Source organism: Salvelinus sp. IW2-2015, linkage group LG35, assembly GCF_002910315.2.
Source record: "Salvelinus sp. IW2-2015 linkage group LG35, ASM291031v2, whole genome shotgun sequence".
Lineage (NCBI taxonomy): Eukaryota > Metazoa > Chordata > Actinopteri > Salmoniformes > Salmonidae > Salvelinus > Salvelinus sp. IW2-2015.
Genome location: NC_036874.1, coordinates 7,715,959 through 7,731,040, shown reverse-complemented (window position 1 = coordinate 7,731,040; position 15,082 = coordinate 7,715,959). Strand labels below are relative to the sequence as shown.

Below are 15,082 nucleotides of genomic sequence, written 5' to 3'. Positions count from 1 at the left end.
AAATCTCTTTGCCAAAATGTGTAATCTCTCCCATGTCTTATTTGAATGTTTATTGCTTGCCTACATTTTCCTCCCTCCTCTATTTTAATATAACACACATACATTAATTATTCATTTCAGTTGCCTATCCTGACCTGAAGTTTGTTCTATATAAAGTATTTAACTCAGATGTGTGCCACAGAAAGTATTTGACTCTAGCCACAAAATTAAGGAAATTAAAAGGGGGGGGGGGGGCTATTTTCTTGCCTGCTGAAATCCCCCCTCTCTATCTTGGGACTGTAAGGCCTGGCACACTTCATAATCATTTTTTGTAGATCATGTTGACCAGTAGTGTGTGCCACAGAAAGTAATTGACTCTAGCCACAAAATCATGGAATTTTGGGAGGGTTCTGGCGGGGGGGAGAGGATTCTGGCGGGGGGTGATTTTCGGCACAACAGGTACTTCACCTTCCATTTTTCATCAAGGCTGCCTCATCCTCTGGAATGAAAATAGGAGATCTGCAACACGCCGTTTCTGGGAAATAAACTATTAACGTTAGCTACCTACGTTAACTAACTAGCTAGTTAAAATGACAAACGTGTCCGTTTCGCATGTAGCTAGCAAGCTAAAGTACAAATTGATTTCTGTGTAAGTAACAACTAGTAAAATGACTCGCCTTGAGGATATTCGATTGACTCTGATCATTGCCCTCTATTTTAAACGACATTTAGATTAATAGGTTTAGCTAAATATATTTGTTAGTAAGGTCCATCCTTATTTGCGAATCGCTAGCTAGCTATTACAAACATCTTCAAAACCGTTTGTAAATCTAGCTACTTCCTGCTTTCAGTGAGGAATTATGGGACTTGGTCATACCACGGCAGCCATGGAAACTGACAGATGACTGAATACATTTTTCCTATGGCAAGATTTTGTATAGAAGCTAACTAACTAGCTAGTCGACGAGATAAGGTAAACTATCTACATGCACTTAAACTCATGTTATTATTAGCTAGCTGCCACCTCCATACAATAACGATGATACAGGTTTTCTAGCTGTATAATCGCATGGTAGGCAATTTAGCTAGCTGGCAAACTATAGTAACTAGTATAGCCAGTAACGTAAACTGGTTTACGCTAGCTAACGTTATTGCTAACTTAGCAAGTCAAGAGGGGGGCTAGATAACGAACAGCAGTTAGCTTGCCAGTTGTAAGCTCAACCATGTTCCACGGGGAACGGGCTCTTCTTTCAACGGGTGGAGCCGGTCTACTCCCCGTGAACCGCACGAGATCATACGGCAGTCTTGTACAATCCAACCTTTCTCCGGTACGACAAAGACGAATTGAACACCAAGTTCAGCCAGGAGAGACGTTGCAAGGACTCGCGTTGAAATATGGAGTATCTGTGAGTAGCTAGACATTGGCATTGTCATTCTTCCAAAATGTTTGAGTATTTGAAATGTTGCCCCAGCACACATCCTGTCAAGGAGGAGTTTTAACTGCATGACAATTTAAATGGGCAATTTGTGGACTTATGCTATGGTGATAAATGTGTTTACCTTCATAAACCCAGATCTTCTGCAATTTTCTCTTTTTAACAGATGGAACAAATCAAAAGAGCAAATAGACTGTACACGAATGACTCAATATTCCTAAAGAAGTATCTTTCTATCCCTGTGCTGTCAGACTACAACAGTGATGCTAATATTGGGGTAGATGTGACTGAGGAGGACTCAGGCCAAGTACAGGACAGTACAAGTAAAAAAGGCTCTACTCAAAATGGGAAGCCAGTGAACAATTCTGAAAAGACACAAGAAGAAGAAGGTACATCAGAACTTTCTCCAATGAATTTCTTGAAAAGGATGGATCGTATGATCAGCCAGTCCAAGCAAGCAGCTGTGAAAAGATGCCAAGAGGGAGAGAAACGGTAAATTCACCCAGATAACTTCATAACTTTGTATTATTCTGTCCTGTCATAAATTAGTGGTCAGTCTAGTTTATGATGCACTATGCAAAATCGCTCCACCATTTTCTAGTTGTAAAAAATCTAATAGTTTGCCTAATTTCAGATTGTGACAAAACAAGCAAGTATAGTGTGGAGAATCATTGTACCATCTAAATCGCTGTGAAATGCCTTTTCCATAACCAAAAATATTGTTTTCAACTGTTTGAAGATGGTGTACAAAACCGAAAGAAAAAATATGCAAAAACGATCTGAAGAAAAGGAAGCATAGAAATAGCTCACATAGAACAGGTACTGCTTTTTAGACTTGCATTCAATGAGAATGACAGATCTATAACACAAATTTCTATGTGTAATTGGTCGGTCGCCCAAAAATTACATATTGCAGCTTTAACTTTGATGAAATGCTAATATCCATTTAAACGAGTAGGGTGTCAATGTGATGATGTCATGACATCAGTAGCATGTTATTATGTCAAGGGTTCCCAAACTTTTTTGGCCCTCGACCCCATTTTGAAATAAAAATGTTTGCCACCCCACCATGTAAAAAGGGTATGTAATCAACGGCCAATGTTTCTTTTTTTAAATTGTGACTAAGACAGTCTATTACAAATCAGTCTGACAGTTCTTTTGACAGTATTTCAATCTGAAGGAAGTATGGTTTGAAGTGACAGAAATGCAACAGAAAGGTATTGGGAAGTTCAGAAGATGATCTGGCAATATTTTTGTATGATCTTCTGTGTAAAAAAAAGTCTGATTTAGTTCCTGGTCTTGTCCACTCTATTAATTATTCCAATGCAGCATTGTGGTCATTCTAGAAGGAAACAAAGTCTTGTCTTTGAGTGATGGGGTCATAACATTTTTAAGTTTAAACGGTTCAAAAGATGGAGACATATTTGTAGGAAGAAAACAGAAACCGTTCTGTTAATTGCATCAAATGGCAACGGCAATTTAAAACAAATGTATTTACATTTTTCTCGCGACCCCATAGTTTGGGAAACACTGTATTATGTGCTTAGCTCTTCATATAATGCTTGATTTTGTCAAGGTTCTGTTTATTTCACCTGTTGGGGTTTTCCATCACAGTTTGACGTCTTTGGAAGGAGCTTGTACCAGCAAGACAACAGACCGTCGATTTACAAGGTCAAACAGTGCCACGGTCGTCACCTCTCCCAGAATGCATCAGCAAGCCATACTTGGTGCAGTGCCCCTCACCATCACCAAATGCACCAAGAAACTGAGAGAAAGAGAGGATGAGATCTTTGAGTTGTGATTTCATTGCTTCTGTCAGGCAGATCATGGGACACATGGTACTAATGCAAAAATCAAAGGGATTGACGTCCAAGCTAATCTGGCATTACAGATTTAGGAGAGTTCTTATTTTCACTGATGAGTAACTTGCTGCTCTATGGACTTGGTAGTTGAAAGTTGATCGTTAGCACTGTTGATATAATTGTTTTTCTGACAGGGTGAGTTTCATTTTGACATATAAGAATACTTCTTATTAGGCAAGTAATTAACTACTACCAAGTTATTTAAAGTTGTAGTACATTGATTACGTTGCCATGTCCAGAACAGCACTGGCTGGTTGTCCATTTATTACACAAAACGAGAGTCAGAATGTGGTACTTTGAGTTGTGTTTGTATGTTAGTGTGATCATATAACTATCCAAATTATGCTTGGCCACAGGCGCTAGATCATGTGAGTTATGCTACCTTGTAGTGTCTTATGCAATGTCAAAAATGTGAAAAATATGCAAGTCTTAGAGAACAATAGAAGTTGACTCTAAATGTTTTATTTATTATTGAAACCAATGTGAGTTGGTATAGCCTAGTCTTCATTGGGTGTTTGTTACAATTATGCAATGATGTACATATTTATTTTTAGAAGAATACTGAGCATTGCACTTTCATTTTCTAATCTTGGCACTAGGTTGTAGTCAGTGGTAAGGTTGCCTTGGTATTTCATTTAATTTTGCCAACCAACTGTATTGTTACAGTACTGAATTGGCCATACTCAATCAAAGTGAGGAACTTGTTGTTTCTCCTTGCTATTTCAATGAAAGGCAGAACGATATTCCTCTGGTATGGTTTCCTTTTTGTTTCACACTGTAAACTTTTCTGCTGTTTAAATAAATCCAGAGGTGTAGTTTCGAAGTACAATATATATTTTTATTTTGCCTTAGTTATTTCAGAAGCATCTGTCCTGGTTACTGGTTTTATGTGATGTTACTGTTAATTCACTAGTTTGTCCCTTTTTTACCCAGGTATTTCCATTTAGCTAACCACCTACAGTACCAGTCAAAAGATTTTTTATTTTTATATTTTTTATCTTTTTTACATTGTGGAATAATAGTGAAGACATAAAAACTATGAAATAACACACATGGAATCATGTAGTAACCAAAAAAGAGTTAAACAAATCGAAATATATTCTATATTTGAGATTCTTCAAAGTAGCCACCCTTTGCCTTGATGACAGCGTTGCACACTCTTGGCATTCTCTCAACCAGCTTCATGAGGTAGTCACCTGGAATGCATTTCAATTAACAGGTGTGCCTTGTTAAAAATGTATTTATGGAATTTCTTTCCTTAATGCGTTTGGGCCAGTCAATGGACATTGACCGGTGGAAATCTGTCCTATGGTCTGATGAGTCCAAATTTGAGATTTTTGCTTCCTACTGCCATGTCTTTGTGAGATGCAGAGTAGGTGAACGGATGATCTCCGCATGTGTGGTTCCCACCGTGAAGCATATAGGAGGAGCTGTGATGGTGTGGGGGTGCTTTGCTAGTGACACTGTCGTGATTAATTTAGAATTCAAGGCACACTTAACCAGCATGGCTACCACAGTATTCTGCAGCGATACACCATCCCATCTGGTTTCCGCTTAGTGGGACTATCATTTGTTTTTCAACAGGACAATGACCCAACACACCTCCAGGCTGTGTAAGGACTATTTGGCCAAGAAGGAGAGTGATGGAGTGCTACATCAGATGACCTGGCCTCCACAATCACCCAACCTCAACCCAATTGAGATGGTTTGTGATGAGTTGGACCGCAGATTGAAGGAAAAGCCGCAAACAAGTGCTCAGCATATGTGGGATGTCCTTCAAGTCTGTTGGAAAATCATTCCTCAGGAAGCTGGTTGAGAGAATGCCAAAAGTGTGCAAAGCTGTCATCAATGCAAAGGGTGGCTACTTTGAAGAATCTAAAATATCATATATTTTAATTTAACACTTTTGTTTTTGATTCCATATGTATTATTTCATAGTTTTGATGCCTTCAATATTATTCTACAATGTAGAAAATAGTAAAAATAAAGAAAAACCCTTGAATAAGTAGGTGTGTCCAAATCTTTTACTGGTTGTATGTACACACATTGCTGTCAATTTAATGATAAATTGCACATATTGTACATTTAATAACATTGTACATTTAATAACATTAACTAAAGATGTGAAGTCAATATATTCACAAATAGACAATAAAAAAGGCACTAATTTACAAGGCATTTATTTTTTTCCAATCCTATGATGTACAAGGCCCAAATAATGCCCAAATTATTTTTAAATATTCCAATCCAGTTTCTCTTTGGGCCTTATAAAATGACTGTCTTGTATCTCCACAATAAATGTGCACTGTTTTCTCCATAAGCTTTTATATTTTCTTCGATACATGCAGTACTGAGTCATTGCCAGCTAGACCACTAGATGGTAGTACTCTATTCTTATATTTCACCGCTTGCTTTTAACCCTTGTATTCATTCTGTTAGTCAGTATTGTGCAGTTGTTGAGGTTTATCTTTCCTTATACAGTGCATAATATGGCGAGCGAGAGAGAAAAAACTACAGAAAAACTAGAACAGTAAATGAGTATGTGTAACCTTGGACGGAAATTCCACTGTATAAAATCAGGTGGTTGACACAATCTTAACCTAATCCTGACTTTCCAGGAACTCCATTCGTGGAGACACAATTCATCAGGAGACATTAACTTTACATCATCCTGCATATTCTATTATTTTTTCACTTTGGGCAGTACCCTTTTTGGAAAATAACAGATCAGTGAGTGACTACATCAAGTTAAACTTGGGTCACAAATCTCGCCAGTTCTCATTTAGAGCATGGACACTTCCTGTCCTTACACACAGTCCTCTCTTGAGTTCTAAGCAGACCCCTTCAAGCAGATCTCCCAGTGTCTCTCTCACAATCATAGACTTGCTCACACTCTCATAACGTCCCCTCCTCCAGCAGACGGTTGAGGCCGGTGCAGATTTTGGTGAGGTTGGGTTTAAAGGGTCCATCAGGGTTGTACAGCTGGGTCAGAAGCTCTGGATCGGAGTAATGGTTGAATACGTGGTTGATGCGACCATGGGATTTGGGCTTGAGGTGGGAGACGACTAGCTTCAACAACAGATCTCTGCATCCTGTCAGGATCTCCGACATTACTGTCTTGTCAAAGGTGAATTCCACCTGAACAAGAAGAAGTGGGAAATAGAGATCGGATAACAATGTTGTCATCATCTTATCTGTTTTCATAGAGAATGATGAGCCGTTAATGCATAGAGATCTATGATCGATTAACTCACTGTAACATTATAGTGTTATGCAAGGTGCCGGCATGTTTACCTCATAGAAGCTGATGGCTGTCATGGCTCCTTGATGCAGCTTCTTCTTGAAGTCCTGGGCCAGACTCAGCTCCTCTGGGCTGAAACGGTTGTGTCTGAACAGCACGCCAATCTTCACTGCTATCTTGATCAGGTCCTTCACCACCTTCTGGGCCTCTGAGCGGTTGCCTGAATACTCTTTGGAAACACGGTAGAGCTCGTCCAGGATCTCACTGCTGGTGTCGTCTATGAACATATGGACCACAGACTTGTTGGCCATGTGGCTGAGGATCTTCTTCTGGGCCTGCATGGCCATATCCTTGGAGCTGAACGACTCCATCCTTACCTGGGGGTTGGGAGAGAGAAGTGAGCAGAGATAGCTTATTATGTTATTTCAAACTCATAGCTCAGCTGTGCCACAGGAGCTCCCTCAGTTCAGTTTTCTGGGCTTTTTGTTTTTGTATCACAGAGAATCCAACTGAGACATACATTAGGCTCAGGGGATGTTCCATGGGTAATACCCGTGGTGGAAAAAGTACTCAATTTTCAAAGTAAAAATACCTTAATAGAAAATGACTCAAGTGAAAGTCACCCAGTAAAATACTACTTGAGTAAAAGTCTAAAAGTATTTGGTTTTCAAAAGTATCAAAGTAAATGTAATTGCTAAGATATACTTAACTATCAAAAATAAAAGTATAAATCATTTTAAATTCATTATCTGAAGCAAACCAGACCGCATCATTTTCTTGTTTTTTAAATTTACAGATAGCCAGGGGCATGGTGCAACACTCAGACATAATTTACAAACAAAGCATGTGTTTAGTGAGTCCACCAAATCAGAGGCAGTAGGGATTACTAGGGATGTTCTCTTGATAAGTGTGTGAATTAGACCATTTTCCTGTCCTGCTAAGCATTCAAAATGTAATGAGTACTTTTGGTTGTCAGGGAAAATATATGGAGTAAAAAGTACATAATTTCGTTAGGAATGTAGTGAAATAAAAGTTGTCAAAAATATTAATAGTAAAGTAAAGTACAGATAGCACAAAAAACTACTTAAATAGTACTTTCAAGTATTTTTACTTAAGTACTTTACACCACTGGGTAATACCCACCGAGGCTACAGCCTCTCCCCACACCGTGTCCCTGTCAGGGGAGTGAAGATACTGAGAGCTAACCCTCATGGGAGGACATGAGTGTACCTACATCACGTAAACACACACAACTGTTGCACCACACACTGTTTAACAGGACTAGTGTCATTGCAGCTTTGTCCTGCAGCTGTGTTACAGGTTCATTTGATGTATTCAATATCAAATTAACACAATAGGTTCCATGGTACACCTATGGAATTGGGCCTAACCTACATGTAACACATAGTCTAATGCTCAGAAGGTACCACTTTTTAGTATACGCCTTTATACATGAAATAGAGATTTTTTTGTGTATCTTTACATTGTGGCCACATCATTTCGACATCATTTTCAACATTGTAAAAATGGGTACGAACTATGTATAAAAGGTTACGCAATTCCTACCATTGGTTTCTGTTACATGTTGAGAGCATACACAATCATCCTGTGGTGATAATTTCAGGACTGAATCTCCACTTAAGGCCTGTGTGGACAAGTATGTGAGAGAGGCAGGTAGACTGCATAGCTCAGGCAGGTTTCTACAAGTGTTCCTAGATTGCATCAGAACAGGGGGAATGGAGCAAGTCATGGCCCTAGATCCAATGGCTATCCCATAGGAAAAAATATTTTTGGTTACAGGTAGCCATGGAAAGGGTTCTACCTAAAAATATTTTTGGTTACAGGTAGCCATGGAAAGGGTTCTCCTCTGTGGAAAGGGTTCTACCTGGAACCAAAAATGGTTCTTCAAAGGGTTCTCCTATAGGGACAGCCGAAGAGCCCTTTTAGGTTATAGAAAGCACTTTTTTCCCCAAGAGTGTATATTTACTGTCTTAGAATCCTCCCTTAGGCAAAATGTCTTACATTGAGGTATCCTTTAAGTGGCAACAAGGCCTTCACACATACGGGTATTTTTAAATTGCTTCAGGGCCTTTATTCACAAAGAGTCTCAGAGTCCTGATCTAGGATCAGTTTAAGATTTTGGATAATAATGACAAATATTATATTGACAGACAGGAAATGGTCCTACATCAGCACTCCTATTCTGAAAGGCTTTATGAATACGGGTCCAGGTGTGTGTGTACTCGTGCATGTGTCCGTGATCCTAATGACAGTCGTCTATCTGACTCACAATTGATGCAGTAAGCACTGAATGCAAATGACTTTTCCACCAATAAATCAAATGATCCTGACGTACTAATAGGCATACCTCGCTAATAGCCTATGTTCCATAATCAGCAAACACACATCTCCCATATGACATCCCACTGGGTTTTTATTACATGCATATCCAGTGTCACATTTCTAATGGTACGCTCCAGTACAAAGCCTCCGCTCTCTGCGGGAACATTCATTAGATTAATTTCCCTTAACGATGATAATGGAAGTGGAACAGCATGATAGCTATTTCAGATTCACTCTCAATCTCATTCCAGTGCAGAAAAGCCCAGTGTGGATTGAGAGACATGCGCACCCATCAGCCATGTATCCTCCCTCCAGAAATATGGAGCCACAGCTGGAGACAGCTGGCTCTTTGGCTGGGCTAAAAGGAAAATTCACTCTGTTTATTTAACTAGTCTGCTAAGGGTCAATTGTTTACAGTAATAAATATGATTTTTAGGTTGACTTCATGCGACAGCCCAGAGTACAACAAAAAACACTCTCCTGTAATGGACAGCACAGGGCGGGCTGATAATGCTTTTTATGTTTACACAGTTCATGTGGAGTACAGCAACAATGAGCATGTACACATTTAGAGAGCACTCAAGAAGGTACATTTGAGTTGCTGTCCATTAGGCTATGGATGGAAGAGCACTAACTTCTCCTATAACAAAAGGAACCAACCAGACATTAGTACATTTTCAGGAATAGGAAAAGCCAAGCAATGTGGGTCTTCCATGACTCCAGTGTTAGGAGGGCAGGTTGTGTGGATCAAGAAGAGCTGTGCTGACTGACTTGGAGATAGTGATCAATGATTGGAAGATTATGCGCAGGGGGGGCGGGGTGGGAGAGGTAAATATTTAGCATTCCATAGATGACTGCTGATGGTGTGTGTGTATCCACAGGGCTTAGCAGGGGAATTGGGGAGCCCCTTCCACTTCCCTGGACAGAACGTGACTTCTACTGCTGCTATTACAAAGCACCAGGTCAAGCAGACATGTTCCACTAACACTAGCCCTATAGGCTTATGTCACCTGCTGCCTGTCACCAGACTTGAGTGGTATTATGGGGCATTGAGGCCTCCCAGTTCCTATAGTGTCTATTCAGAAGGGCGAAATGTTCAGGGTATTTCAGATAGAAATATATCATATAGGATGGACATGACTTTTAATATTATTAAACAGAATATGTGCAGTTCTACCACCTCATTGAACACACTCCTGGTGCCATTATCCTGAGCTCAGGTCCAGGCCTTTCTTTTCAATAGAGGACCTCACAAAGTGTGGAACTTTCCAGTTTTTCTCTCAGCATTTAGTTGGTATGGGTTTCTAAATCAGGTTATGTCCCGTGTGTGTGCAGGTTCAGCATGTGGCACAATAATGGACCAAAAACTGGCATCACAACGGTATTGCTTCATTAACAATGGTGTTGAACTGAATGCTTGCTGTTTGATGCTGGCAGTTTTTCATTCAAAAGTGTTCATACAATATGATTTTTGCACATGTTTTGTCAGTCTTGTAACGTTTCTCAAAGTCTTTGAAGAGTTGTTGTTCAAGACTGACACACAACTCTGCTGGCTTATTAGGGAAGCGAAACAGAGCAGTTGGTTTGTGGTGACCAATTTAGTTTTTACCTCTTACTGTCTGTCCAACACATTGATGTGCCATTTCCATGTCTTTGTCTTTCGCTCTGACTGGCTCTCTGGCACTCTCAATGCGTGTAGGCTAGGAGAGGAAAAGAAAGTCCACAGCTTGTTTGATTGTGCAAGCTCCACCAGGCACAGATGGTTTCTCTCCTCACTTATACAGCAGTCTGTCAGGACCGGGTTCCGTTTGTACCTGTTCCAGCATGACTCTGAGTGTACATATATACACGTCTCCCAAGTGTAAGTTAGAAAAGTATCGAAGAGGAATTCACACATGATCTTATTTGGTCCTTCAGTATCACCTCCCTTATCACTTTATCCATATATGCCTAAACTGTATTGAAAGATGTAACAAAAAACGACAAGCTCGCTATAATAACAACACAAGTGTTATATTTGCAAGAGTGTACGTTATTTCTGTCAAAGGTAGTGCTCTCTGTGCATAGAAAAGACATGGTTGAGTTGTTATCAGATAGAGAAATCCCTGAGTCTTCTTACCTGTGTGTGTGAGAGAGTCCCCCTCCCTCCTTCGTGTCAAACGTCTCAGTCCCCACGGCACGTGGCTCAGGTTGTCAGCATTGAGCACTCGTTAATGGAATCCCTTCATTTTATCAGGTGAAAATAAAATAAAATCCCTCTGTGTCGCGTCTATCTGTGCTGCTCGCCACCGTCTCAAGATAAATGTCAGTTGCACTTCCTTGAGGAACTAAATTTCTATGACACACCCCTTAGTTTGTTTCTATCTCTCTCTCCTTCTCTCTCTTGTATTTCCTTCTAAAATTCTAATTAAAACTTGTGTTCCTCTTCAAACTACAGTATCTCTCTCTTGCTTTCATCCCTCTTCATACTTTATCAGTCTCCCTGTTTCTTTTTGTTTCTCTCTCTCATCCACTCTATTCCTCCCTTTCTCCCTTTCTCTCTCTCTCTCTCTCTCGATCTATTTATCTATCTATCTATCTATCTATCTATCTATCTATCTATCTATCTATCTATCTATCTATCTATCTATCTATCTATCTATCTATCTACAGTGGGCTCTGCTTGTCCTGACAAGTGAAAACACCAGAAAGAATTTAGCAATAATCCAGGAACACGATCATTTGAAGGGGAGCGGCTTAACTCTTTTTGGGTCATCATTGCAGAAGCAGCTTCTGTCAGCAATGGACTCCATGTCACCTTTGCTCTCCAGCAATGTATAAATTCATATAGTTCATCTGTTAATTCTAAACCTTTAACATTTTCACTGCTTTACTTTTGTCATTGTAATTTTGACCCTGGTGACACAGTAGAGTATTAAGGGATTATACCGTATGGAGTGTTTACTGTATTATAACTACATTGGCATGAATGAACAGTATTTCAAAATACTGAGCTCACATTGGTTTGAAATGGAGGGAAGTCAGTAAAGACTGATGGCTATATAAGACCTATTTACCAGCTTTGTTTGCATTGGTTGCCATATATTTTATCTCTCCTTGTGTTGTCTTAGTTTCAATTGATGTTGAATTTGTGAAAAGCAAATACATAGACATAGGTAGACTGAGGTAAAATAATACAGTGCATAGTGAAAGTCTACACATCCCTTGTGCATTCTTCACATTTTGCTGCACATTTTGCTGCTTCACATTTGATTTTCAAGTGAAAGAAAATTATAGGATTTTTTCCAAATGAATAAAAATAAGTAGAAATACCAAATATGTTTTGATTGTGTATGTCTTCCCACCCCAGAGTTAATACTTAGTGGAAACACCTTTGGCAGCCATTACAGCTGTGAATCATAAGAGTCTACCAACCTTGCACAACACTTAGTCTAAGGTATATCCATTGTTTTTGTCACAATTGCTCAAGCTCAGTAAATTTGTGTTGGAATCATTGATGGACAGCAATATTCAAATCTTGTCTGACTTTCAAGCAAATTTAAGTCAGAACTGACATTGGGCCACTCAGAAACACTCAACATTTTGTCATTAACATTTGTGTAATTGTTCCTCTGAAAAGTAAAACTCTATCCCAGGGTTAGGTTTCTATAAGAGTGAGGCAGGTTTTCCCAAAACATTTTATTTTACCCCCTTTTACTCTCCAAATATCGATTGTCTCATCACTGGAACTCCCCAACGGGCTCGGGAGGCGAAGGTAGAGTCATACGTCCTCCGAAACATGACCCACCAAACTGCACTTCTTAACACCCAGAGAAACACTCAGAGAAAACACAGTTCAACTGATGACTGGCCCGCCACAAGGAGTCACTAGAGCGTGATGATCCAAGTGAAGCCCCCCCAAAAGTTTTTTTTTACCCCCTTTTCATTTTACCCCCCCGGCCGCTAGCAACTGTATATTCCAGATATCCTAGTCTCATATCTTGAGTTATAAAGGGGGTGCATTTGATAAATCTCAACAATTCCTACTAAGGGAAGTGTGTTTTGTGTTTACACTGACAGGCTAACAGGCTTGGCCATTTCCTGATTCAAAAGCTCTGTTTATCTGTAGGTTTATTTATGTGAACGACATCCAGCTGGACCAGCCTGCTGAGGCTCAACCCATAAAAAAAGCTCCATCCAATGGGGCCAAGGCCTTTGACCCAATTATTGTTTTCAGGTGTCAGGGTGAGAGGTCAGACCAAGGCCCAGTTGAACTGAAGGGAGAGTCTGAACAGATAAAAGCCCCAGTGTGCAGTGGGGATTCAAAGACACCTGCACCTTTGTTTATTTTCTCTTTCCTCCAGCAAGAAATTAACTGACTAGAAATAGTCAACTGTAAAAGTGGGCCTGTCGCCATGGCAACAGACAGGAAATAGGACTTAAGCGGTTTCCTGACGGCTTCCTCTTAATCATGTAATGACATCTCCCTCAGAAATGGCTACAAGGAGAGTTCAGATGTGTGTGTAGTAGGTAGGCCTGTAGCACTCACTAACCGCTAAGTATTCATACCCCTTGACTTGTTCCACATTTTGTTACAGCCTGAATTTAAAATGAATTCAATCTTTTTTTTTACCCATCTACACCGCATAATGACAAAGTGAAAACATGTTTTTCGAAATTTGACAAAGTGAAAAAAAAACAACATTACATTTACATTTACTGAAAATGAAATACAGAAATATCTAATTTACATACACTACCGTTCAAAAGTTTGGGGTCACTTAGACATTTCCTTGTTTTTGAAAGAAAATAATTTGTTTTTGTCCATTAAAATAACATCAAATTGATCAGAAATACAGTGTAGACATTGTTAATGTTGTAAATGACTATTGTAGCTGGAAATGGCAGATTTTTTATGGAATATCTACAGAGGTCCATTATCAGCAACCATCACTCCTGTGTTCCAATGGCAAGTTGTGTTAGCTAATCCAAGTTTATCATTTTAAAAGGCTAATTGATCTTTAGAAAACCCTTTTGCAATTATGTTAGCACAGCTGAAAACTGTTGTTCTGATTAAAGAAGCAATAAACCTGGCCTTCTTTAGGCTAGTTGAGTATCTGGAGCGTCAGCATTTGTGGGTTTGATTACAGGCTCAAAATGGCCAGAAACAAAGAACATTCTTCTGAAACTCGTCAGTCTATTCTTGTTCTGAAAAATGAAGGCTATTCCATGTGAGAAATTGCCAAGAAACTGAAGATCTCGTACAACTCAGTGTACTACCTTCACAGAACAGGTAGTACACTGAGGATCTGGGAGACTGGTAAGGATAGAGGAAACAATAAATGGAGCCAAATACAGGCAAATCATTAATGAGAACCTGCTTCAGAGTGCAAACGACCTTAGAAGACACCAAGCATACAGCCAAAGCCATGCTGGAATGGCTTCAGAACAATGTGAATGTCCTTGAGTGGCCCAGCCAAAACCCAGACTTGTGGAAAGACTTGAAGATTGCTGTTCACCGCTGCTCCCCAAATCGAGATGTGCGAAGCTGATACACACATACCCAAGACGACCAAAAGCTGTAATCACCGCCAAAGGTGCTTCTATAAATTATTGACTCGGGTGTAAACATTTCATTTTCAATTTGCAAAAATTTCTCAAAACATGTTTTCACTTTCATTATGAGATAATGTGTGTAGATGGGTGAGATATATATAAATATGTTTATCAATTTTGAATTCAGGCTGTAATAACAAAATATGGAATAAGTCAAGGGGAATATGAATACTTTCTGAAGGCACTGTACCTTTTCTTTGAGGACAGCTAATGTATAATATGTTACCTCCTTAGTTAAAAGATAAAGGACATTGGGCTTCCCACCTTAGTGAAGAAATTCATAATCTAGAATAAGTATATTAAATAATTGTCATGTGATTTCTATTTGGACATTCATTGAGCTCAGTAGGCCTAAAGTCTTTGTATTTTCTGACTGGTGCTTAGCAGTTTTCTGAGCACACATAATCTCCGCATTAGATAAGATAAGAGTGTGTCGGTTCAGAGAAGATCATTGATTTAATCTTATATGTCTGCAGCTGACTGTGACTTGCCTTTTCCCCATCACCTGCACTGATGAGCGTGTTATAGAAAAAAAGTTACTATCCCCAGTTTTATAGAGCTATAGCTTCACTTTTTTCTTTGCCTTCATCTGTCCCTCTGACATTGTGAGCGAATCACAATTCGCT

General features: G+C 39.5%; 2 protein-coding genes across 3 annotated transcripts; one reads left to right on the top strand and one right to left on the bottom strand.

Annotated features, from left to right (window-relative positions):
• Window positions 1–1,151: 1,151 nt before the first annotated feature.
• On the top strand, window positions 1,152–4,106 carry LOC111959172 (lysM and putative peptidoglycan-binding domain-containing protein 1-like). Its single transcript, XM_023980652.2, has 3 exons — window positions 1,152–1,385; window positions 1,582–1,907; window positions 3,030–4,106. The coding sequence occupies exons 1-3, from the start codon at window positions 1,203–1,205 to the stop codon at window positions 3,214–3,216; spliced, it is 696 nt and encodes a 231-aa protein (XP_023836420.1). The 5' UTR covers window positions 1,152–1,202; the 3' UTR covers window positions 3,217–4,106.
• A 1,335-nt stretch (window positions 4,107–5,441) lies between these two features.
• Window positions 5,442–11,421, bottom strand: LOC111959096 (tumor necrosis factor alpha-induced protein 8-like protein 2). 2 transcript variants are annotated; one of them, XM_023980537.2, is made up of 4 exons: window positions 10,981–11,421; window positions 10,471–10,561; window positions 6,572–6,895; window positions 5,442–6,415 (listed from the first exon to the last, which is right to left on the bottom strand). In XM_023980537.2, the coding sequence occupies exons 3-4, from the start codon at window positions 6,887–6,889 to the stop codon at window positions 6,173–6,175; spliced, it is 561 nt and encodes a 186-aa protein (XP_023836305.1). In that variant the 5' UTR covers window positions 6,890–6,895; window positions 10,471–10,561; window positions 10,981–11,421; the 3' UTR covers window positions 5,442–6,172. The 2 variants fall into 2 exon arrangements, with proteins under 2 accessions (XP_023836305.1, XP_023836304.1); XM_023980536.2 differs by lacking the exon at window positions 10,471–10,561 and having other exon boundaries at window positions 10,981–11,420.
• Window positions 11,422–15,082: the final 3,661 nt, after the last annotated feature.

Coding starts and splice junctions, on each gene's coding strand:
- LOC111959172 (XM_023980652.2), top strand. CDS start 1,203: ATGTTCCACGGGGAACGGGCTCTTCTTTCAACGGGTGGAGCCGGTCTA. Junction 1,386..1,581: donor CGTTGAAATATGGAGTATCT/GTGAGTAGCTAG, acceptor TCTTTTTAACAG/ATGGAACAAATCAAAAGAGC. Junction 1,908..3,029: donor TGCCAAGAGGGAGAGAAACG/GTAAATTCACCC, acceptor TTTCCATCACAG/TTTGACGTCTTTGGAAGGAG.
- LOC111959096 (XM_023980537.2), bottom strand. CDS start 6,889: ATGGAGTCGTTCAGCTCCAAGGATATGGCCATGCAGGCCCAGAAGAAG. Junction 6,416..6,571: donor CAGCCATCAGCTTCTATGAG/GTAAACATGCCG, acceptor CTTCTTGTTCAG/GTGGAATTCACCTTTGACAA.